At 60.4% G+C, this 21,606-nt stretch overlaps 14 protein-coding genes across 14 annotated transcripts; 6 read left to right on the top strand and 8 right to left on the bottom strand.

Annotated features, from left to right (window-relative positions):
- Positions 1-655: 655 nt before the first annotated feature.
- OT_ostta08g01110 (DNA primase large subunit, eukaryotic/archaeal) lies at positions 656-2,209 on the top strand (the record flags this gene model as incomplete). The annotated part of the gene is made up of 1 exon (XM_003080628.2): positions 656-2,209. The coding sequence occupies one exon, from the start codon at positions 656-658 to the stop codon at positions 2,207-2,209; it is 1,554 nt and encodes a 517-aa protein (XP_003080676.2).
- A 227-nt stretch (positions 2,210-2,436) lies between these two features.
- On the top strand, positions 2,437-3,837 carry OT_ostta08g01120 (unnamed product; the record flags this gene model as incomplete). Its single annotated transcript, XM_003080629.2, has 1 exon — positions 2,437-3,837. The coding sequence occupies one exon, from the start codon at positions 2,437-2,439 to the stop codon at positions 3,835-3,837; it is 1,401 nt and encodes a 466-aa protein (XP_003080677.2).
- Positions 3,838-3,992: 155 nt separating this feature from the next.
- On the bottom strand, positions 3,993-4,771 carry OT_ostta08g01130 (Ankyrin repeat; the record flags this gene model as incomplete). Its single annotated transcript, XM_022983522.1, has 2 exons — positions 3,993-4,415; positions 4,640-4,771. The coding sequence occupies 2 exons, from the start codon at positions 4,769-4,771 to the stop codon at positions 3,993-3,995; spliced, it is 555 nt and encodes a 184-aa protein (XP_022840934.1).
- A 264-nt stretch (positions 4,772-5,035) lies between these two features.
- On the top strand, positions 5,036-5,563 carry OT_ostta08g01140 (unnamed product; the record flags this gene model as incomplete). Its single annotated transcript, XM_022983523.1, has 1 exon — positions 5,036-5,563. The coding sequence occupies one exon, from the start codon at positions 5,036-5,038 to the stop codon at positions 5,561-5,563; it is 528 nt and encodes a 175-aa protein (XP_022840935.1).
- Positions 5,564-5,707: 144 nt separating this feature from the next.
- On the top strand, positions 5,708-7,706 carry OT_ostta08g01150 (Transcription factor jumonji, JmjN; the record flags this gene model as incomplete). Its single annotated transcript, XM_022983524.1, has 2 exons — positions 5,708-5,764; positions 5,874-7,706. The coding sequence occupies 2 exons, from the start codon at positions 5,708-5,710 to the stop codon at positions 7,704-7,706; spliced, it is 1,890 nt and encodes a 629-aa protein (XP_022840936.1).
- A 58-nt stretch (positions 7,707-7,764) lies between these two features.
- Positions 7,765-9,390, top strand: OT_ostta08g01155 (hypothetical protein; the record flags this gene model as incomplete). The annotated part of the gene is made up of 1 exon (XM_003080634.2): positions 7,765-9,390. The coding sequence occupies one exon, from the start codon at positions 7,765-7,767 to the stop codon at positions 9,388-9,390; it is 1,626 nt and encodes a 541-aa protein (XP_003080682.2).
- Positions 9,391-9,456: 66 nt separating this feature from the next.
- OT_ostta08g01160 (unnamed product) lies at positions 9,457-10,365 on the bottom strand (the record flags this gene model as incomplete). Its single annotated transcript, XM_003080635.1, has 1 exon — positions 9,457-10,365. The coding sequence occupies one exon, from the start codon at positions 10,363-10,365 to the stop codon at positions 9,457-9,459; it is 909 nt and encodes a 302-aa protein (XP_003080683.1).
- Positions 10,366-10,561: 196 nt separating this feature from the next.
- Positions 10,562-10,882, bottom strand: OT_ostta08g01170 (SMN complex, gem-associated protein 7; the record flags this gene model as incomplete). Its single annotated transcript, XM_003080636.1, has 1 exon — positions 10,562-10,882. One exon carries the CDS (start codon positions 10,880-10,882, stop codon positions 10,562-10,564), a length of 321 nt encoding a protein of 106 aa, XP_003080684.1.
- A 274-nt stretch (positions 10,883-11,156) lies between these two features.
- On the bottom strand, positions 11,157-12,527 carry OT_ostta08g01180 (LytB protein; the record flags this gene model as incomplete). Its single annotated transcript, XM_003080637.1, has 1 exon — positions 11,157-12,527. The coding sequence occupies one exon, from the start codon at positions 12,525-12,527 to the stop codon at positions 11,157-11,159; it is 1,371 nt and encodes a 456-aa protein (XP_003080685.1).
- A 291-nt stretch (positions 12,528-12,818) lies between these two features.
- On the bottom strand, positions 12,819-13,232 carry OT_ostta08g01190 (WW domain; the record flags this gene model as incomplete). Its single annotated transcript, XM_022983525.1, has 1 exon — positions 12,819-13,232. The coding sequence occupies one exon, from the start codon at positions 13,230-13,232 to the stop codon at positions 12,819-12,821; it is 414 nt and encodes a 137-aa protein (XP_022840937.1).
- A 199-nt stretch (positions 13,233-13,431) lies between these two features.
- On the top strand, positions 13,432-14,406 carry OT_ostta08g01200 (Ribosomal protein S35, mitochondrial; the record flags this gene model as incomplete). Its single annotated transcript, XM_003080639.1, has 1 exon — positions 13,432-14,406. One exon carries the CDS (start codon positions 13,432-13,434, stop codon positions 14,404-14,406), a length of 975 nt encoding a protein of 324 aa, XP_003080687.1.
- Positions 14,407-14,496: 90 nt separating this feature from the next.
- On the bottom strand, positions 14,497-17,460 carry OT_ostta08g01210 (Restriction endonuclease type II-like; the record flags this gene model as incomplete). Its single annotated transcript, XM_003080640.1, has 1 exon — positions 14,497-17,460. The coding sequence occupies one exon, from the start codon at positions 17,458-17,460 to the stop codon at positions 14,497-14,499; it is 2,964 nt and encodes a 987-aa protein (XP_003080688.1).
- A 97-nt stretch (positions 17,461-17,557) lies between these two features.
- Positions 17,558-19,093, bottom strand: OT_ostta08g01220 (Rubisco LS methyltransferase, substrate-binding domain; the record flags this gene model as incomplete). Its single annotated transcript, XM_003080641.2, has 1 exon — positions 17,558-19,093. One exon carries the CDS (start codon positions 19,091-19,093, stop codon positions 17,558-17,560), a length of 1,536 nt encoding a protein of 511 aa, XP_003080689.2.
- A 112-nt stretch (positions 19,094-19,205) lies between these two features.
- OT_ostta08g01240 (Bacterial surface protein 26-residue repeat) lies at positions 19,206-21,365 on the bottom strand (the record flags this gene model as incomplete). Its single annotated transcript, XM_003080642.2, has 1 exon — positions 19,206-21,365. One exon carries the CDS (start codon positions 21,363-21,365, stop codon positions 19,206-19,208), a length of 2,160 nt encoding a protein of 719 aa, XP_003080690.2.
- Positions 21,366-21,606: the final 241 nt, after the last annotated feature.

A 21,606-nucleotide genomic window follows, 5' to 3' on the forward strand; every position in this document is an offset into this window, starting at 1 on the left:
CGCCGTCCAGCGCGCCTCTCACGGGCGCGACGCGGGGCGTCGCGCGCGCGCGCATCCGTCCGCGCGTCCCGTCGTGCGGCGGCGTCGTCGTCACCCGATGGGGCCGTCGCGGTTTATCCACACCACGTCTCGCGTGCGCGAGGTTGGGGAACACATCACCTTCAATGGGTCGTGCTCGTGATTTCAACGCACCGTGTGGTGCTTGAGATCGTGATTTCACAGTGCGTGTACGTCAAGCGTATTCGTCGCTGATAGTGACAGTGATAGGCATCACGTGACTGATACTACGACATGTCGGCACCGATGTCGAGGACATACGGCGATGATAAGTAAATTGTGTCACCGGTCGAACCCTAGCACGTCGCGTCGACACCGGTCGCGCGCGCTCGAAAGGTGAAATCACCATCGAACGGTGGTGAAGGTGATTCAAATCACCACGTGTCGGGTGGTGATGTCGATGGTGATGCAGATTTCACCCGACCGAGCGCGACCAGTTCGAGGTCGATGCCGTCGTGTGGGCGACCGGGCCGAGGTCGATGCCACGCCACCGACGCCGTCCCGTCCTCGCCGCGCGCCACCGTCCGGGGCGCGCGACGGGTCCGCGACGCGACGACGTCCGCGCGCGCCCGTCCGCGATCGCCCGCGCGCGCGGAGGATGGTGGACGAGCTCGACGTCGACGACGTGGTCGCGCGCGCGCGCGCGCGCCTCCGCGCCCTGCACGCGGCGCAGCACGCGGTGGTGAATCACCGCGCCCGCGACGGCGTCGATCCCGATCTCGAGCTCAAAGCGTCGCTCGCGCCGTACGTGCGCGATCTGTTCGCTCGCGATGGCACGTCCGAGCGCGCGTCGGCGGCGGCGACGCGAATGGCGTTTTGCGGATTGGAGACGGCGGGCGAGCTGCGGTTCTGGGAGTACGGCGTCGAGTGGTTGGCCACGGCGGAGCGGCGGTTGGCGCTGTACAGGGTGAAGTGCGGTGGATTGGACGCGCGGCGAATGCTGGTGGAGGATGGGTCGGGAGAGGGGGGTGACGGTTTCGAATGGGATTCGGACGGTTCGACGTGGATGCCGTTCGAACTGGCGACGACGGCGACGGGGCGACGCGTGGCGTTGGAGGTGCGAGACGGCTACGCGAAGGTGCCGAAGGAAGCTTTGGCGGAGTGCTACGCGGAGCGCGTCGAGCGAGAGGTGCGAAGGGACTGCGAGAGGGTGTTTAGAAAACTGCGCGCGTGGGTGTCCGCGGGGGACGCGCCGCGCGCGTTCGATCCGAGGTGTCGCTCGAACGCTCTGCGGGCGATACGGACGTGGCAGCCGGCGGTCGAGGACTTGCCCCGCGTCGACGCGCGCGGGGGTGTGAGCCTTGCGAAGCGGCGACGGGCGCGGCGACGAGCGGTGCGCGTGGGTGGCGCGGCGCAGGTGGCGATCGCCGTCGAGGCCGATGACGTCGGTGAAGACGCCGAAGTGCATCGATCCGGCGAGGATTTGAAGCGCGCTCTTGCGGCGGCTCATCCCGCGGCCACGAAGGTGCAGACGCGTCCGTATCCGCCGTGTATGCGGGATCAGTTGAGCGCTTTGCGTCGCGACGCGCACCTGAAGTATGCAGACAGGTTTCGGCTCAATCTCTTCCTCAAGGGAATCGGTTTCGAAGTGGGCGAGACGCTCGAGTTTTGGCGGCGTGGCGTCTTTCCGCGCGGTCGCATGGCCGCGTATCAAAAGGAGCACACGTACTCGATTCGTCACCACTACGGTTTGGAGGGCGCGATGAAGGATTACACTCCGCACAACTGCGAGTCTCTGGGTAAGAAATCGGAAAATGGGCGCGCGTGTCCCTTCGTTGGCTCCAACGTGGACGAATTCCGAAGCGCCTCCAGCTCCAAGGATTGGTTCGGCGAGCTCTCGTTTGACGGTCGCGTAGCGGTTGAGCTTGCTGTGCAAGCGGGCGACGCGCGATGTGCATGCGAGCGCGTCTTCGCCGATTTTCACGGCGGCGTACCCGTCGGTGAGGACTTCCTATTCCCAGTCGACTACTACGATGCTTCGCTCGAGATTGAGGAGCTGTATCGCGAGCGAAAGAGCGCGTTGGCGAAGGCGCCGTCGAACGCCGAAAACGCCGCCGAATCCGGCGACGACGACCAAGCCGAGGACGATGTCCTCCCCAAAAACTTCAAACTCGACGTCGACGAATTTTCTTCGGACGATGACGACAAGTAGACCTAGAAATTAGCCATGTAAAGTACGTTTGCGATGTACAAGCCGCGCGCTCCCGCGCTCGTGTCTCGGACCACTCTCACGCCCAAGCTGCAAGTTTCCCGCACTACTCGGCGCGTCGATCGGCCATCGAGCCCACCGTCGAGTACGCGCGCGCAAACAATCGCGATGACCTGAACGCGCCGAGACTCACGCCGAAGCACCGTCGCGAGCGCCGTCGCTGACTAGAAATGGCGAAAGGGTGTTCGAAGTGCTGCAAAAAGGGTGTTGACGTCGAGACGCCGAAGACGGACGACGGCCCGTCGCCATCGCCGTCGCAAACGAGCTCAGGATTCAGACAGCACTCGTTGACGAAGCTCCTGGGGGGTGGAAATCGGAGAAACTCGCAGGAGAGCGAGCGGACGCCCAGGGATGATCCAGATACGCACTACGGGACGGCGGTGGATGGCGCGACGGACGCGAAGGCTGAGAAACGATTCAATCCAAACTTATTTAAGAAACGCGTGGGTGATCATTTAGCGGCGATGGCAGCGTTGGGGGGGGAGCGACAGCCGCTGATCGACGCGTCGGAGGAGGATGAGTTGGATGAGGCGGACGTCGAGCGAGCCGCGCGCCGGAAGAAACGCGAGGAGCGGAGGAAGCACAAGGACGAGGTCAAGGCTCGAGCGGCGGAATTAAGGGCGACGCAGAGAAGGTGTTGGATCGTACTCGTATTGTTGGTCGTCGTGCTCATCGTTGCCGTCGGAATGCTGTTCGGCGACGTGAGGGAACACGTCTCCGGGATTTGGCCCGCGGAGTCTCAGAACGCGTCGTTGTCGACGAACGAGTCATCGAACGCGTCCAACGTGACGGTATCGACGACCCAAACGACACGACCTGCGTTTGGATCGCCCGCGCGGGAGGTAAAAGACACAGACGATTGGAACGATGCGTACGGAGACGACTCGGACGAGATTGCCGAAGCAGGGATCTCTCGCGTTGATGGAGAAGACGCGTCGACGAGCGAGAATTTCGACATAGAGTGGAATGACCCGCGTGTCCGCACGATTTCACCCAAGGCTTGGCGTCGACACGAGCGCGAGTTAGAAAAACTGAAGCGAGATGCGAGACGAAACGCCAAGGGCGATGTAGAGCGCTGGGTCGAGGGCGCGCACAGAGTGGCTGGAGTCGGTGCGAACCCGTTGGAGGACGAGGAGGATTACGTAGATAGATCTGTCGAGCGGGTCGAAACGTCTCCAGGTCTAATCGTTGAGCGGCGTCGACGAGGAAAAGACGTCGACGGGACGGCTGACGCCTCAGATGTGCTCAGGCAGTCGCAGGTGTCGATTCTGTCGCACGGCTTGATTGCGGACACAGCGAATTCGGCTCAGATGCTGAAGACGATGACGAAGCAAGACGCGGAGGTACGCGGTGACAAATCAGAAGAACCGACGGATACCGCAGCCGCTGGTCGCGCGGAACGAATACCCGCCGCGTTGCCGGAGGTGGAGTCGAGGACCGACGACGCGGAGGCAAAAGAAGACTTTGGCATGTCCCAGCTGTTCAGGTCGCGCGATGAGCCCGTCGTGCACGAGCGACAACCAGACCCAGAGTCAACATTTTCTCTCGCGCCTCGGCGTGCATTAGGATGATTAGCAATTAGTTGTGATGATGAGTGAATCGGAGTCGTAAAATGAGAACGCGCCGCTTCGGAGAGGCGCATACAACATGTGCGGTATGTTCGTTAAAATCAACGGTGAGAACCACTCCAGTCGGTCGTTAGGCACGTATTATGAGTTCTGCGCGCTCACATCACGCAGCAACCCTTCTTCTTACCCTCATTGATCGGCGCCAACTTCCCACCGAGCGCCTCGAGCAGTTTTTCCTTGTGCTTACCGTCGGCAAGTTGGATCGCGGTTTCTCCATCATTGTTCTTAATCTTCGTGTCAGCGCCAGCAGCGACAAGTCTTGCAACGTTATTCACGTTCCCAGCGCACACCGCGTACATGAGCGCCGTCCACCCATCTTCGTCCTGCGCGTTCAAGTTGACCTTCTTTTCGATCAAGTACTGCAAGACGTCGCCGTACGAGTGCGCCGCCGCGCTCATCGCCGGCGTCCCCCCATCCGCGCTCTGCAGATCCAGGAGAGACGACCCCCGCTGCATAGCCTTCAAGACGTCCACGTGTCCACCGGACGCCGCGAACATCGCCGCCGTCTTCCCGGCGTTACTCTGCAAATTCATGAAAACCCCATACAATCACCGAGTCAGTCCTCTGAGTCAACCTTTTCGCCAACGCCACGTGTGCGTAATACCTAACGACCGCGCAGGTTGAAAGATCGTCTTCGTCGATGCGTTTCCGACGCGCCCACCGTCGCTTTGACGCGACGGAACGGTCAAAAACGTTATCTCGATCGTCCACCATCCTTCAAACGCGGTCGCGAACCGCGACGCACCTCTCCGCACGCGCGAATCGAAATGTCCGCCCCAGAGTCGAGGCACTCGATGACCTTCTTCAAATCGCCCTCCGCTGCCGCTTTGTGGAGCTGCGTCAGCCCGCTGAACGTGTCGTGATCATCGATGCCCATTGCGTGTACCGTGTAGTGTCCTCGACGGGTCCGTCGTGCGGTCGCGTTCCGTGGAGAACGCGCGTGATGTCGTGCCGATGCCGATCGCGCGCGATCGATCGTCCACGCGTTTCGGTCGAGATTCTGGTCGGCGTCATACTGTACGCGTGTGAAACCAGCGTGTCGGTGCATCGTATATCATGGTCTAAAACTCTTTACAATACGTAAACGCAGCCGTCACGGCCGCGTCAGCGCGCGGGCGCGCCTCGGCAGAGATCGACGACGATGCTGCGCGCTCGCGTCGCGCTCAGGTCGAGCGCGCTCGCACCGCGCGCGGTGAACCGTCGGCAAGCGCGCGGACCTCGCGCCGTGCACGCGTCGAACGCGGAGGCGAACGCGAAGGATGCGCAGCGATGGATCGACGCGTGGACGTCGAGCTCTGGTGCGACGAGCGCTCAAGGCGCGTCTTCGTCGTCCGCGGACGAGAACGCGGCGAACGCGCAGCGGTGGATCGATGCTTGGCGGTCTGCGAAGGGCTCGGGCGCGCAGACCGGGGGTGCGGCGAGCTCTATGAGCGCCCTGGACGCGGTGCTCCCGAAAGAGACGGAAGCGCGAGAGGCGCCGAAGCCGAAGACGCCGACGGAGCGTAAGCCCGGGGGAATATCGCCAGAAATGCGGAAGAAATTGATGAACGAGAGCGTTGGGCTCGGTGGGTTACCGGATAAGCCGATGGAATCGAACATTTTCGCAAACGTCATCTTGGGAGTGTTGGCGATCGTCATCGTTGCGTACGTCGGCGGAATTCGCCCATAGAAGGCGCTCACGCTTTTGTGCTCAGGCTCGTTCGAGCGTGGGCGAACGACTCTACAAACGTTGTAAAGAATAATCGAACGCGCGTTCGAACGCCCTCGCCGCTCGCGTCCGAGTCCACATTTCGCGACGCGCGAGCGAATCGTCATGAGCGCCCCGACGACGCGAAATGCGAACCACGAGCGTCCGTCGACGTCACAGAGCGTACGTACGCGTCAGGCATCTCGATATCGTGACTGGACTGGAAGCGCCCGTCAAACGCGAAATAAAGTGTACTGAGTGACTGACGCGCAGACGGTCCTCCAACGAGCAGGCCGCGAGGCGCACACGAACGGTCGACGCTGCGATCGAAGATGCGCGCGTATTCACGCCTACCTTGGAGGAGTTTGCTGATCCTATCGTGTACCTGACGAAGATTGAGCCGCTGGTGCGGCGAACGGGGATATGTAAGGTGATCCCGCCACGCGGTGCGAAGCCGACGTGGAACGAAGATGTGTGGAGAAAAGACGTGTCGACGTTCGAGACGAAGCTGCAAAACGTGCACAAACTCAGTGAGGGGCGATTATTTCAGTTCGGAAAGTCGTACACGAAAAGTGGGTACAAGGCGATGGCGATGGCGTTCGAGAAGGAGTGGGCGGAGGGTCGGGCAGATTTCGACGCGTGCGACGTGAACTCAGTCGAGCGGGCGTTTTGGAACATGGTGGAGACGCAGGAGGAGAAGGCGGCGGTGGAATACGGGAACGATCTTGACACAAAGGAGTTCGGCACCGGCTTTGGCGTCGATGCCCACGGTGAGCGGCATCCGTGGGACTTTGAACATTTGTATTCGCACCCGCTCAACCTGTTGCGAGTTATTGAGCACGACATCCCCGGGCTCACCAAACCGTGGTTGTACCTGGGGATGCTCTTTGCGACGTTTTGTTGGCATGTTGAGGATCACTTCTTATGCTCGGTGAACTACTTACACACGGGTGCGTCGAAGACGTGGTACGGGGTCCCTGGGAGCGACGCAGAGGCGTTTGAGAATTGTGCCAGGGCGACGGTGCCTCGTTTGTTCCAGCAAGCGCCCGACATCTTGCACCAGATCGTCACTATGGTTCCTCCGGGAATTTTGATCGACCACGGTGTCAAGGTGGTGCACACGGTGCAGCACCCGGGTGAGTTTATCGTGACGTTTCCACGCGCGTACCACGCTGGTTTCTCGCATGGCTTTAACGTCGCCGAGGCGGTGAACTTCGGACACGCCAACTGGCTCGATCATGGTCGTCGCGCTATCGACGTTTACAGCACTGGTTCTTTCAAGCGTAACGCTGTGTTCGCACATCATCGACTGCTCGCCAGAGCAGCCGAAACCTTCGCTGAGGTCCTGAATGCGAAGGGTTTGCTCCTGAAGAGTAAAGTCATGGGCACAGTCATCGCGACGCTGTGCAAGGAACTCGAATCGATCGTGAGTGATGAAGAGATTTATCGCTCTTCGCTCGTTCGACGCGGTTTAAAGATGGAAGTGGTCGCGCTCCCTAATGAAGACGACGACGCGTGCTGTATTCGCTGCAAAGCGATTCCGTTTCTCTCTGTCGTTCGATGCAAGTGCCTGCCCACCGCGGTGCGCTGCCTTCGACACGCCATGGATGGGTGCGACTGTGCGGCGTCAGAGCGATGTCTTGAGGTGCGCGTCATGGGTTCGTACATCCGAGGTCTTCTACGTTCATTACTCCTCGGTGAGCCCGTGGAAAAAGCTGGCGGCATGGCTGAGGAGAAGGACCTGGAGAAATTCGTAGCAAGTGTGAAAACGGTAGCCGTCATTCGCTCGCCGTCAACGACCGCTGCGCCGCCAGCGTCGAAGAAATCCAAGCTCTCCGATCTGGACCAGACCGTAGAGGGCTTGCAAGAACGCATCGAAGAGCGGCAAGCACTCTTATCTCGCACCGAGGGGGGTAAAGTCTGGACTAGTGAGCGCGCCAAGGCGTTCGACAAAGCCGCCGAGCAACTCGGCGGCATGTTCAAGGCGACGAGTGGGGACATCGGCAAGATCCTCCGCGATGAATACGACATCCATGCTTCACGAGATCAGATAGGTAGTCGCCTGCAGAAGTGTCGCAATAAGCTCAGGCGCGAGCAACAGTCAACTGACGGAGACGGCGTGTAATTCACAACAACCGCCCCAGCATCACCTCTCGCGTCACATCCCCGCGTGTCGTAACCGTATGACCAAGCGCGCGCGCACGAATGTCATAGATGACATTCCCAACGTTCCCATCTGTTTGAAATCTGCGCTCGAGCGATGGGGCCTGAACGAAGTCGGGAGAGGCGTGAGCGAGCGATTGAAGTGCAAACTCGTCCCGGTGTGTTACAACGCCAATGACGAACGTAAATGCATCGAACGGGGCGTTCCGGCGCTATGCGCGAGCGAGGAGTATGCATCAGACGTTTTCGCGGAGTTACGTGGACGAGATGCGATTGAGTGGGCGACGACATCGGATTGGAGTACGTTCGACGAGCGAGGGAAAGTCGCCATGGTCGGCGGCTGGGGTGCGCCTGGGACGCACGTGCTGAGTAATCGCGACATGATAATTGTGAAGAGTTTCGGGGAGGTCTTACGCGGTGAGAAGCCTCTGAATTTACAGATGTTTCATCGAGAGGACACGAGAGTGCCGGTGATGGCGAGAAAGCTGCGTTGGCCCGCCGAGACTGAATTTTTTGCCACGGATGGCGGCCCGGAGGTTCCTGGGCGGCTACTCGACGATGCGACGCGCGTGAGCGCGAAGGGAGCGATGACGTGGTGGCACTTAGACGATTGCGGTGAGTTTGTGTGTCAAGTGGGACTTCCGGAGACGCGGGAGCTGCAAGAGGGCGTCTTGCTTGGCCCAACCGGGAAGCCGGTGGTGAAGCTCTTCTTCTTTGCTGAGCGAAGAGATTACGCTTGGATCGCTCAGGACGCGGAGATGAACAAGACAATGCGGAATTGCGCTTTAGGGATATTCGATACGCCGAGTCATTACTATCCTACGGTAAGCGAGATGGCGGCGCCATCCACGGCGCCGCTCGACTTGGAGTCGCCGAAGATGTTTGAAGGCACCAGGTGTGAGTCAGGAATAGATCCGTGCCCGGTCCTCTGGGTTGCCGCGCTCGAAGCCGGTGGTCCGCCTCTCCTATCGCCACCAAACGTCATTCACTGCGTGCTCACCGTGAGAGATTGCGTGATGTGCGAGGAGCGACGACTTTCACTCGCGTTCATGGATGAAGTGCTATATTTCCAGCGACGTGCATCACGCTGGTGCGAGCCTCCGATATTTTATACCTTCGTTCGAGAAGACTTGCGCGACGCCAAGAAAGCTAGGACAAATGCGGTTCGTCCGCTCGCGGCGATGTTGGAGCGTCTGAAACGGGATGGCTCATCGGCGGACGATGCGTACCGGGTCTCGCGCTGTCTCATGTCTCTGAAAATTCTGGCGAATCATGCACCCGAGTTCTACGCTCTGGATGCCGACGGCGTGTCCGAAGCTCGTCATCACATCGATGCAATGACATCGTGGTTGAGTGAGGACGACGCGAGCGGTTTTCGCGCCATGGTACGTACCGCGGCACAAAACGATCCACGAGCCATCGAGGACGCCGCGCTCGCAGAAGCTATGGTTAACGAAACGCTCGGTCAGCACAATCTCGGTGATGGAAAGGTGTGCGCGGTAGTTCACGAGAAGGGTCGTCCGCGATGGGGACCGGTCCGTACGTCCGCCTCACTCGTCGCGAAGGATCGAAAAGATATGAAGAACGCCATTCGCAGCGGGACGCTCGACGCATTGCTCCTCGAGTATCGCCACGAGGTTTTGTAGACTAGAATGTACAACGAACGTCGAATATAACTATGCGAGTCCCTTCTATTGCGTTTGGTTTCTGTCTTATTCGTCTGCACGATCGAAACACTCGCGAATTAGTGTCAAAATTTCATCTCCGTGAGAACACAGGCCGTCATGCCCCACTCCTTTCAACATCCAGTAATAGTCCACGTCTTGCTCCCACGAACGCATCACTCGCTGCGGCGCCGCAAAGTCTCTATCACCGCATACGCATCCGATGCGCCACGCACGATTTTTCTTCCTCCACAAATCCATCGCGCCTGAGTCGTAGGCGTCCATCACTACGCGTGTCCACGTCTCCGCGTGCAATCGTCTCAAGTGTACGAAAAAGTGTTTGAACGCGCCATAGGACGAATTCAGATATCCCAATACCCTGAGCAGCGACCATGTGACGTACGGAAACGTCGCGGCGAACCGTAACGCAAAAAATATTATCCTCGTCACGGTTTGTGTTCCGACAGCGCCCGCTGCGCGTCCAACAACCAGCGCCCCACGACGCCCCAACAAACCGTCCAATATCCGCTCCGGCGATCCCAACACCGCAACGACCAAGCGCACGCGCGTCGGTCGCAAACGGATCATTTCCATCGCCACTCGCACTCCATAGGAATAGGCCACCACATCCACGGCCGTCCTAGTCGCCACGTGGCCGAGCGTGTCAAAGAAATCATCCACGACCGCCCACGCGTCGTGAGCGAACGACGATGCAGTCACCGTGGATAAATCTTTAGGGTCGTCTGATTCGCCGTGCCCGCGGTAGTCGAACTCGATGGTCCACACGCGTTTGGCGCGCTCGCTCGCACACGCCTTGAGCTGAAAGCAATCGTTTGACAATCCGTTCACGAACACTGTTGGAGGATTGGACGACGACGGCGCATCGGCGGACCTCTGAGCGGTATACGAGATCAATGCGCCGTCGTGCGAGCAAACGCGTCGAGCGATGGATGGCATTCACGTTCCATTATGGGGTCGCGGACAGCGAGCGAGTGTAGGAAAACCGCGCTGGATACATTACAACAACAAGGGTGTGCGCTCGCTCGCGCGACGACGCGCTCTGAATGCTTAATACGGCGCACGCAGAGCGTCGGTAGCGTCGTCGAGCACGCGCGTAATAACGATATTAATATTCTCTCTCTGCGGAACCCGCTCAACCGCCAGCCGCCTCACGCGTCGCCATCTTCACCGCCGCCTCGAACCTCAACGACGACACCTCGCGCACTCGTACGCGCGCCCGTTTTGTCGTTCCCAGCGCCGATTCCAAGCTCTCGACCAGATAACACTCCTCGCCTGAGTCGACGCCACGAAAAACGCCCGAGGCGCACGGCGACGCGTCGCCCAACAACGTAATCTCACATGCACGCCCGACTAGGTCGCTGTAAGACGCGATCGCCCGCAGACGAAGCGCTACACGTATTCTCTGTGCCTCTGTGGAGTCTTCGGCGACTACTTCGTCGTGTGCACGCGCCATTGGAACGATTTCGTTGGAGTGCACCAACTGTGATAATCAATCCGAACGCGTCTTTCGCTACGTGTGAGACGTCAGAGGCGTGCGTTGCGCGTTCGAGCGCGTGCAATCGCGAGTGTGCGCGGGTACAGACCCTGGAGCCTGAAGCCGCGTGCGTGGTGGCCGTAACGAGAACGCGCGAGACAGAATGGCGCGTTTCGTGAGACAGCTGGGGACAGGCTGGAGGCTCTTTCGGGTTCGGCGGGCGTCTTTGTTATTATATTGAACGGTCGCACTCTTAACGAGAGACGGCGGACTTGAGCGCGGTCTTCGTGGCGAACACGACGTCGATGACGTCTTCAACCACCTTGTCCGGGGTACTGGCACCGCTGGTGATGCCGATGACGACGTCGGAGGCCGGGAGCCAGGCGTCCGTGGTGACGAGCTCGCCGTGGGCTAGCTTGTGGGTGATTGAGTTCTTCGACGGGTCGAGGCGCTCGGCGGTGTCGACCCAGTAGCTCGGAATGGACTTATCCTCGGCGATCTCTTGAAGGTGAGAGGTGTTGGAGGAGTTGAAGCCACCGACGACGAGCATGATGTCCGGCTTGTCGTCGACGAGCTTGTACATGGCGTCCTGGCGCTCCTGTGTCGCGTCGCAGATGGTGTCCATGACGACGAAGTGCTGGTCGGCGTTCTCAACGCCAAACTTCTCCATCATGGTCTGTTGGAACAACTTACCGATCGCCTCGGTCTCGCCCTTGAGCATCGTGGTTTGGTTAGCAATGCCGACGCCGTTGAGGTCCTCGTCCGGGTCGAACCCTTCACTCATGGCGTTCTTAAACTTCTCCATGAACTCAGCCTTATCGCCGCCGTTCATGATGTAGTCTCGAACGTACTCTGCCTCCGTCATGTCCTTCACGATCAAGTACGTCGTGGCGAAGCTCGCCGTGGCGACCGTCTCCTCGTGAGAGTACTTGCCGTGAATGATTGACGTGAACTCCTTGCGCTTGTGCGTGTCCACGGCGTTCCAAACCTTGCTCACCCACGGGCACGTCGTGTCCACGATGTTCGCCCCTCTGTCGGCCAAGAACTTCATCTCGTGCACGCTCGCCCCGAACGCGGGCAGAATAACGACCTCGCCGCTCTGCACGCCCGAGAAATCCTTCCCGTTCTCGCTCTCCTCGATAAAGTTCACTCCCATGTCGCTCAGGCGTTCGTTCACCGTCGGGTTGTGAATGATCTCGTTCGTGATCCACAGCTTACTCTCCGGGAACTGCTTCCGCGCCTCGTACGCCATCTGCACCGCACGTTCGACGCCCCAGCAGAACCCGTACGCATCCGCCAATTTAAACGTGATTCCATCCTTGACGTACGCGAACCCCTCATCCTTCATCTTCGCCACCAAGCCGCTCTTGCTGTACGAGATCCCATCGTTCGCCATCTTCGTCGCCGCCTCATCATCGTTCAGGAACTTCCTCGAGTACTGATCGCTCTTCCCGAGCTCCCGTCGGTACTCCCGAGGGTCAAAGGGCAGCTTGGGCGCCGCGCGCGTCTTGACGAGCGCGCGGGAGATCGTGGGTGAGATCTTCGGCGCGATCGAGTTTCGTCCACCGCGCGCGCGCGCGTCGACGACGCGGTGCGTCGCGTGGGTCACGACGCGCGTCTGCATCGCGTGCGTCGATGATGTGATTTTCAGCGCGTGATTCGAGGGCGTCGCGTCGAAGTGTGTGGGCACGCGACGGGCGGAGCCGGCTTATCCGCGCCGCTCGCCGCGCGCGGCGACGCGACTCGAGTCGCGCGCGACGGACGGGCGAACGACGCGTGGGCGCACGACATCCACGAAGAATCGTGATTAAAGCCGTGGCTAAGCGCTAGGTATCGAACAGTGATGATACACGAATGTCGAGGCCAATCGTCGACGCCGCTCGAACCGTCGGCGGCGTCGCGTCCCGCGTCGACCTCACGAGGCGACGACCGCGTCGACCGCCCCGACGCACCTCGGACGCTCCCATCGCACCTCGCCCGTCTCGACGTTCCAATAATACGGAATCTTACCCTCCGTCTCGCTCGGGAGCTCCCTCCACGGCGCCGGGAGCGTCGGTTTATGCGTCTCGTACGCCCGCGCGACGACGCGGCGCGTCCCCTTGAGCGCGCGCGGTCGCTCCCACTGCACCGTCGCCCTGTTCTCCTTATCGTAGTAATACTTCCGCCCGTCCCGCGTGATGGCTTGGCCCCATTTGTCCTCCGCTTCGCTCAGGCGTTCGGCGTCCGCGACGTCCGCCGCGGCGACCGCGGCGACGGCTCGCGCGCGACGCACGAGCGCGAGAAATTCTTCATCGACGTCCTGCGTCTCCGCATCGTCGTCGTTCGACATCGCGAACGAACGCACGGTGCGCGCGCGCGACGACGGGTCGATCGAGCCCCCGTCGGACGCTCGGGATGGGCGACGCGACGCGCGATGTGGGGCGATGGATTGGATTTTCATGCGTTAAACGCACCACCGCGACGCGTCGAGCGACACATCGTCGCCCGCGCGACGATCGACCGCGTCGCGTTCGAGCACCGCGGCGTGGATGTTGCGACGCGTCGCGCGCGTCGTCGCGAGACGCGCGCGAGGGGCGCGAACGAGCGCGCTCGAAGAAATCGCCGATCGCGTCGACGCCGCCAGCCCTAACGTCGGCATCGTAAACTTTGCGCGCGCGCGTCCGTTCGCGACGGAGACGTCGAACGAGGACGCGACGACGACGAGCGAGGGTGTGAATGAGGCACCGGTGGAGACGCCGGAGGAAAAAGCGCGAAGACGGATGAGCGCGAGCGCGAGAAGATCTCGCGAGGTGGCCGAGAGCGGCGGCGCGCGGAGAGAGACCTGGGGATGGTTGTACGATCTTACCGAGCTCGGGGAGACGGCGGAACGGTGGACGAACGGAGATAACGCGCGATTGAGCGATCGAGCGAAGACGCAGATGTACGCGCTCAACGCGGAGGATCCGGAGACGTGGACGGTTGAGGCGCTCGCGGGTAAATATCGCGTGCGGGAGCAGCGGGTGGGGGCGATTCTGGCGCTGAAGAAACGCGAGGAAGCGGCGGTGCGAGAGAACCAGACGCTTTTTCACGACGCAGAGACGGCGATGGAGCGAGCGGCTGGGACGGTGGAGGCTGGGAACGGGGAGAGGCACGTGTACGATGCGCCGACGATGCCTCACTTTCAGACGGTGAGCGCGTTCGAGCACGGACGCGCGGCAAAGCCGAAGCGGTTCATCGAGGCGAGCGAGCTGGCTAAGCAGCAGGAGCGTATATTGGTACGCGACTTCTTTGATCGTTTGGAGTACAACATGGGCGAGCGGGCTCCGGGTTTGATCAGGACGCGCGGCAAGGGACGAGTACCGCGGAGACCGGAGGGCGGGTATGCCTTGCACGTCACCCCGCTCGGAGACACCGAGCAAGAGCCGTACGTGGCGTATAATGACGGCACGCAGCGTCCGCTGAATGACGACGAGCGCGAGTTATCTCGTCAAAAGACGCCTAGACGACGGCGTCGTTTGCTGTAGGAACTGCCGGTGTAACAATGCACATCAAAACAATCGATTCATTTTTTCGTTCCTACTACAGCGCTTTTTCCTAATCGTAGTCTATTTCGTTCAGTCGATGAAATCTTTCGCGAACGGGGCGTGGATGAAGGTGTGAAGCGTCTTCGCCTGCCTTGCGTCTTCGAGTATCGCCGCGAGTTCTTCCTCGCTCAGGTCGCACATCTTCTCTATGCTCTCAACCTTTGCGATGACTTTTCTATAGTTTCTATCGGTGATTCCGGGAAGTCGGCGGAGTAAATCAACTGCCATATCATTCAGGTCGTCTTGCACGAGTTTGTACACGTCGCCGTCGGCGTCTGGGACGCCAATTCTCTGCGCCACCTCGAGCACGGGCTCGGGTTCGATCGCCTTGAGGGATGCGAAAACTTCAGCCGTCATCTGCATCGACCGACTCCAAATCATTCGTAGCTTCGGAAACTGAATGGCGAGCATACTGATTTTTGTGATAATGTGGTTCTGACCGGGGAAGCGAGGCAAGTCGGCGGCTGCGCTCAACGCGAACGCCTTTTCGCCGTCAAACTCAATTAGCAATACCGGAGTTTTGTAATACTTGCACATCGCCTCCACCTGCGATATCAATCGTCCCGAGGCAAAGGACTGAATCAAATCCGGAATTGCTTTGCGCTCGACGCAAATGTCCGGCGTAAGAATATAGTCTCCGACTTCAAGCGTTGTCGGTCGCACCTTGAATCCGGCGGCGTGTAGAACGCACGGAAGTGCGGACATGAACTCTCGCATATCGACCACGATTTCGAGTGACGAGCGAATCGTGAGCGTACCACCACCTTTTCGTGTGCTAACCTCGCGCGATTCCTCGATTCTTTGTCTTGCGATCGACCTCGGTAGCGACAGTGGAAGCGGATTCGGTGAATCGGTCCATCCTTCTTGTTCAGCAGGAACAGCCATGTGCTGCTTGGTGCGGATTAAGTTTTCAAAAGCCGCGCTCTCGCGCTTGATACTCCCCAGGTATTTCTGTTCTTCCAGAGACGTGTCGTATACCATGAAATACACCTTGACGGTCACCTCTGGGTGTTGCGCCTGATACACCTCAAGTTCGCGAATGAACGCGGCGTCAGGATCGTACATCACCACGAACGAAGGCCGGATCCGATTCAGCAGGTTAAGTTTTCTTTCGTGCGCGTACACGAAAATACTGTCCGTATCGCGTTTCACCACGGAGCGCGTGCGCGTCTCGCCAATCACGATGACTTCGTCGTCATTGAGATCGAGCGCCTCCTCCTTGTGTTCAGGTTTAACTTCGACTTGCTGCGGCGCCTTCTTCTCCTCTCTCGACTTTTCACAAATAATTGACTTCTTCGCCTCAGCCGCGGCGGTGGCGAGGAGTCTGCTTTCCTCGGTTCTTCCGTCTAGATCGAGCGCGGGATCTTCGACTTCGCGTCCCTCTATTCGCGCCTGCATGGCTTCGAGTTTGGAGAATCTGCGCTGCGGTTGTTGTGGCTGGCCGCGTCCGCTGCGCCTGCCACGCCCACCGTCGCGTCCCCTCGTGCGAACCCCACCCCGGCGCTTTGCAACCTGCGCGGCGACGTTATTCGCCCCTCGATTACACAGGTAATCGGTCCAGTGCGCGCGCATCAAAGCCTCAGCGCCGTATCGAATACAAAACTCCAGCTGCTGCACGACATGCTCTTCTTTGCACACTATCAGCGTCGCACCTTGCTTGTACTTCAGCGTTTTGTCTACATCGTTGAATTCCTGAGACGCGTACGGCTGAGAAAAAGTCAAGTCGATAACGGTTTCCGAGGCGGCGACGGCGAGTAACTCGCCTCCTTGCCTGCGCTCCTCGTCTATTTCATCTAAAATTTCCTCCACGAGCGTCCACTTCGGCATCGGCTCCAAGACTGGGACGAGATCGGAACCCAAGACTGGGGTCGGGAGCGCGCGCTTGCCGAGTCCTTTCGGCGGCTGCGCCGCGGCTTTGCGTCTGAGTAAGTACACGCGTTTTTTCGCATACTCAAAAATTGCGTGCGAAGCCTCGGTGAATAACCACATGGCCTCCCGCGATTCGCTCGCGCGCAACGTCTGAAGATACTTTAAAAATGTCACCGAATCGTACTTCAAGAGTCCGTCCGCGAGCAAGCGCAAGGTTTTCAAATCGTATACGATTTGTTTCACGCGCTTGGGCACGACGTTCCACACCTTGTCAAGCTGTCGTTGCAAAATCAGATCGAAACTCTTGAACAGCCCACTCTCGAGCGTTAGATCACTCGTGTCAATGTACCGACTCTTCTTTAACTCCGACATGCATGAATCCATCACGCTCACTATCGCCTGCTGAATCATCAGGACGTTTTCACTGAGCGGTTGCCTGAGCTCGATCACCTCTGGAGGCGTCGCGTCCAAATCCTCCTTCACCCGCAAATGAAAACGCGGCCACAGGTGCACGCGCGTCAACATCAGCGCCTTCATGCATCGCTCTACACTACTGAACCCCCTCGTCAAATCTCCCGGTCTATCGCTGATCGCTCGCACGTATCCGCTTCGATTTCCTTCCCGAAACAACCGCACGACGAACCCCTCTCCCGAGACCTCCGTCGCTCGATGCGCGTTGCACACGATCACCCCTCGCACTCGCTTCGCCTCCAATCTTCCACTCAACAGATCCACGCTCGCGATACGCGTCGTCACGAACGCCACGCACCCATCCTCGTACCGCTTACTCCGCGCGTCGCCGCTCGTCTCGCTCGTGAGCTCCAACGGCGGTCGCGCCCCGGGGAACAGCGCCTCCGCGCGCTCCTTCACGCTCACTTTGATCGCATCCGTGGCGCCGACGATCAAAGTGACGCGACCGCGTTCACCGAGCGGTCGTTCGCGCAGCAGCGCGTCGTCGACGGCGCACAGCGCGGCGATTATCGACGCCGCACCGAGTCCCTCCGCCATGACGATGACGCCGTCTCTGTCCAACACATCGCGCGCGATCGCGCGTTGGAAGGGTAAGAGGGATGACGCGTCGAGGACGGATTCGCTCGTCGACGGCGAGGCGACGACGAGCGCCATGAGGGCGACGGGGTGTGCGGGAAGAAAGATTTCTGTTAGAGTCGCGGCGGCGGACGCGTCGAGCGCCGCACGGATTCGTATTAACAAATGGTGCGCGTCACGCGATGCGGAACATCTCGAGCGCGTCGACTAAGATTTTTTTCTTGCACGCGCGGTAGATGAAGCGCGTGCGCTGGGCGTCGTCGACGCACTCGCCGGCTCGGAGCGCGCTGAGGTCCTCGGCGAACGTCGTCGGCATCTGCGCGAGAAGCTGTTCGCAGCGCGCGGCGACGTCCGCGCGGGCGAAGCGGAGCTCATCGCCACAAACCGGTCCCGCGGCATCTCCCGAAGTTTCGGTGCCGGCGAAAATCGCGGCAAAGGCGCTGAGGAGACGCGCGTCGACGCGGCCGAAACTGAGCGTCTTCAACCGAGGTTCCGCCGCGGCGAGTTTGGCGTCAACGGAACCCTCCGCTTCGAGAGATTTTGTCACGCGTTCGTACGCCGCCTTCGCGGCACGCTCACGAATCTCCGCGTCGGGTCCGTCCCAAAGCTCGGGATGCGCCACGGAGTGCCACGCCAACGCGTGCTCGAGGTTGCTGAAGAGGACGCAGTCATCGTGCGGGTTGTTATCCGGCGCGAAACCGTAATAGATGAGGAAGTGATCATTGCTCCGCTCACCGTACGACATGAGCGCCGCTTCACCTTCGGCGATGTCGCGCGTCGCCGCGAAGTGCACGACGCCGTCGTCATCGAGCTCGGACCACGCGATGTTGTCCGTCGCCGTCGTCTCCACATTCGTCACCGCACCCGTCTCTTCGTCCTTGGTCAAACCCGTGACGATGTCCCCGCCGTGATTGATCATATCGGCCAGCGGTAACAACGCGCGAAACAAACCGGCGTTATCGTTCGCACTCGCGATCCCGTACGTCCGCGAGTGCACGACGCTCACCGCGTCCACGAACGCATCGTAATCGAAAACCGCGTCACCCAAAGCCTCGGGCGCCGTTTTCTGCAACTTTTCGTGCCACTCCCGCGTCGCGCGCCGCATCTCTCGAATCTCCGTCATCGCCGGAGGATACTGCACCTCCTCGATCGCCCGCGCGTCGTACAGCGCCGGCGACGACTCCACGCGTTCCGGAAGCGTCGCCACGTACGCCGCATACGCGCTCGCCCCCCCCTTCTTCCGTTCCTGCAGCACCCGACACGCCAATCGCACCCCCCAGGGCGCCTCCGCCATCGCCGCGCGCGTCCGCTCCGGGTGTCCGCGCGCCTCGTCCACGATGCCGCTCGTGAGCGACGCCCCGAGCACGCGCTCGCCCGCGCGAACGTCCCTGGAGAGTTCCAGCCCCCGTCCCGAGCCTTGATCGAGGTCCACGCGGAGCGCGCGCGCGTACGTTCCGCGGTCGGCGCACCATCGCGCGAGCGTCTCCACGCGCGATGCGTCGTCGTCCACCACCGCGCGCGCGGTGCGCGCGGTGCGCCGCGCGCGCGGCCGCGTCGACGGCACCGCGGTGGACCACCGCGCGCGCGCGCGCATGGACGGCGTGTGCGGCGCGTGCCGACGTGGGTGCGATTTTCGTGTCCCGGTACGTGTGTGTAAAGTGTAAAGTGTAAATTGTAAAGCACCGTGAGGTCGGTGAAGAGCGACGTACATTGCTCGGTGTGACGCGCGTCGCGGTCGGTCGGTCGCGGCGTCGACGCGATCCCGCACGGGGCGCGCGCGCGAGGGCGTTCGCGCGCGCGTCGGTACCGGTACCTCGAGTACGTTAATGAAGCATGAGAAAGCCCGCGACGAGAGCGACGGATGTGAAAGTACGCGTGAGACGGCTCGTCCCGCTCGGTGGCGGCGGGCTCGGCGGCGGCGGTGGACTCGGTGGCGGCGGTGGACTCGGCGGCGGCGGTGGACTCGGCGGCGGCGGACTCGGTATCATGCGCCAGGTGTTCGCAGGGCCGTCGACCGAGGTATCGCTGCTGTTAGACTTCACGTAGCGAGCGAGCCACGCTGTCGCGCCATTGAACATGTCAGAAGAGGACGAGAGGCTGGATGAGTTCCAACCCGTGATGTCTTGGTTGAACGCCGTCGCATTGGAGAACATCTCTTCCATGCTCGTCACGCTCGCGGTGTTCCAGGCGGAGATGTCTTGGTTGAACGCCGCCGCTCCTTTGAACATCTCATACATGGTTGTCACGCTCGTGGTGTTCCAGGTGGAGATGTCTTGGTTGAACGTCGCCGTATCTCGGAACACGGAGTGCATGCTTCTCACTTTCGCGGTGTTCCAGGTAGAGATGTCTTGGTTGAACGCCGCCGCATCCCGGAACATCGCGTACATGTTTGTCATGCTCGCGGTGTTCCAGGTAGAGATGTTTTGGTTGAACGCCGTCGCATTGGAGAACATCTCTCCCATGCTCGTCACGCTCGCCGTGTTCCAGGTAGAGATGTCTTGGTTGAACGCCGTCGCATTGGAGAACATATCTTCCATGCTCGTCACGCTCGCGGTGTTCCAGGTAGAGATGTTTTGGTTGAACGCCGTCGCATTGGAGAACATATCTTCCATGCTCGTCACGCTCGCGGTGTTCCAGGCGGAGATGTCTTGGTTGAATGCCGCCGCTCCTTTGAACATCTCATACATGGTTGTCACGCTCGTGGTGTTCCAGGTGGAGATGTCTTGGTTGAACGTCGCCGTATCTCGGAACACGGAGTGCATGCGTCTCACTTTCGCGGTGTTCCAGGCGGAGATGTCTTGGTTGAACGCCGCCGCATCCCGGAACATCGCGTACATGTTTGTCATGCTCGCGGTGTTCCAGGTAGAGATGTTTTGGTTGAACGCCGACGCGCCAGTGAACATATCTTCCATGCTCGTCACGTTCGCGGTGTTCCACGCGCCGATGCTTTGGTTGAACGCCGACGCGCCAGTGAACATCCCCGCCATGTTTGTCACGCTCGCGGTGTTCCACGCGCCGATGCTTTGGTTGAACGCCGACGCGCCAGAGAACATCCCCGCCATGTTTGTCACGCTCGCGGTGTTCCACGCGCCGATGTCTTGGTTGAACGCGGACTGAGGCCAAGACGCGCTAAAGCCGTCGCCAGAGAACATCCCCGCCATGTTTGTCACGCTCGAGGTGTTCCACGCGCCGATGTCTTGGTTGAACGTGAATGCGCCGTAGAACATCCCCTCCATGTTTGTCACGCTCGCGGTGTTCCATGCGCCGATGCTTTGGTTGAACATGACTGCGACAGTGAACATCATTCCCATGTCTGTCACGCTCGCGGTGTTCCACGCGCCGATGTCCTGGTTGAACGCATACGCAGCAAGGAACATCCCCGCCATGTTTTTCACGCTCGCGGTGTTCCACGCGGAGATGTCTTGGTTGAACGCGGACGCGCCAGTGAACATCCCCGTCATGTTTTTCACGCTCGCGGTGTTCCACGCGCCGATGCTTTGGTTGAACGCGGACGCGTCACTGAACATCGCCGTCATGTTTGTCACGCTCGCGGTGTTCCACGCGCCGATGTCTTGGTTGAACGCGGACGCGCCAGCGAACATCGCCGTCATGTTTTTCACGCTCGCGGTGTTCCAGGCGGAGATATTCGCGTTGAAATCATCAAATTTATAGACATGCATAAACAGCCCCCCCATGTCGGTCACCGCGCTCACGTCCCAGTCCGCGATCGGGACGTTTGTCGACCCGTGCGTGCACGCGGTGTAGTTCCCGGTGCAAGAACTGCTGGAGGCATCGAGAGCAGTTTCGAGATCACTTTTAGTCGTAAAAACGCCGTCCGCGGCGTTCGCGCGTTCGGCGCCGAGCGCGAGCGCGCACGCGACGATCGCGACGATCGCGTGTGATCCACCCCGGCGTCGTGCGCGTCCTTCGTACGTCGCGCCCGCGTCGCCCCCGGCCCCGATCACGCGCGATACATCGTTCATATTCTCCGTCTCTTCGCGCGCTCGAACGCGCGCGCGGCGGTGTCGCGTCGTCCACGCGCGCGCCGCCGCCGAACGCGATCGACGCCCGGGGGGGGAATCAGGATCGACCGAGATCGACGCCGACCCGGTCGACGCCGTTCGCGCGTCACCTTTCGACACCTTTCGATGTGTGTCGCATTTCACGTTTCGAATCACCTTTGGACGCACGCGTCGATGTCCACGCGTGGGCGAACAGGACGCA

Source organism: Ostreococcus tauri (genome assembly GCF_000214015.3).
Source record: "Ostreococcus tauri WGS project CAID00000000 data, contig chromosome 08, whole genome shotgun sequence".
NCBI classification, from domain to species: domain Eukaryota; kingdom Viridiplantae; phylum Chlorophyta; class Mamiellophyceae; order Mamiellales; family Bathycoccaceae; genus Ostreococcus; species Ostreococcus tauri.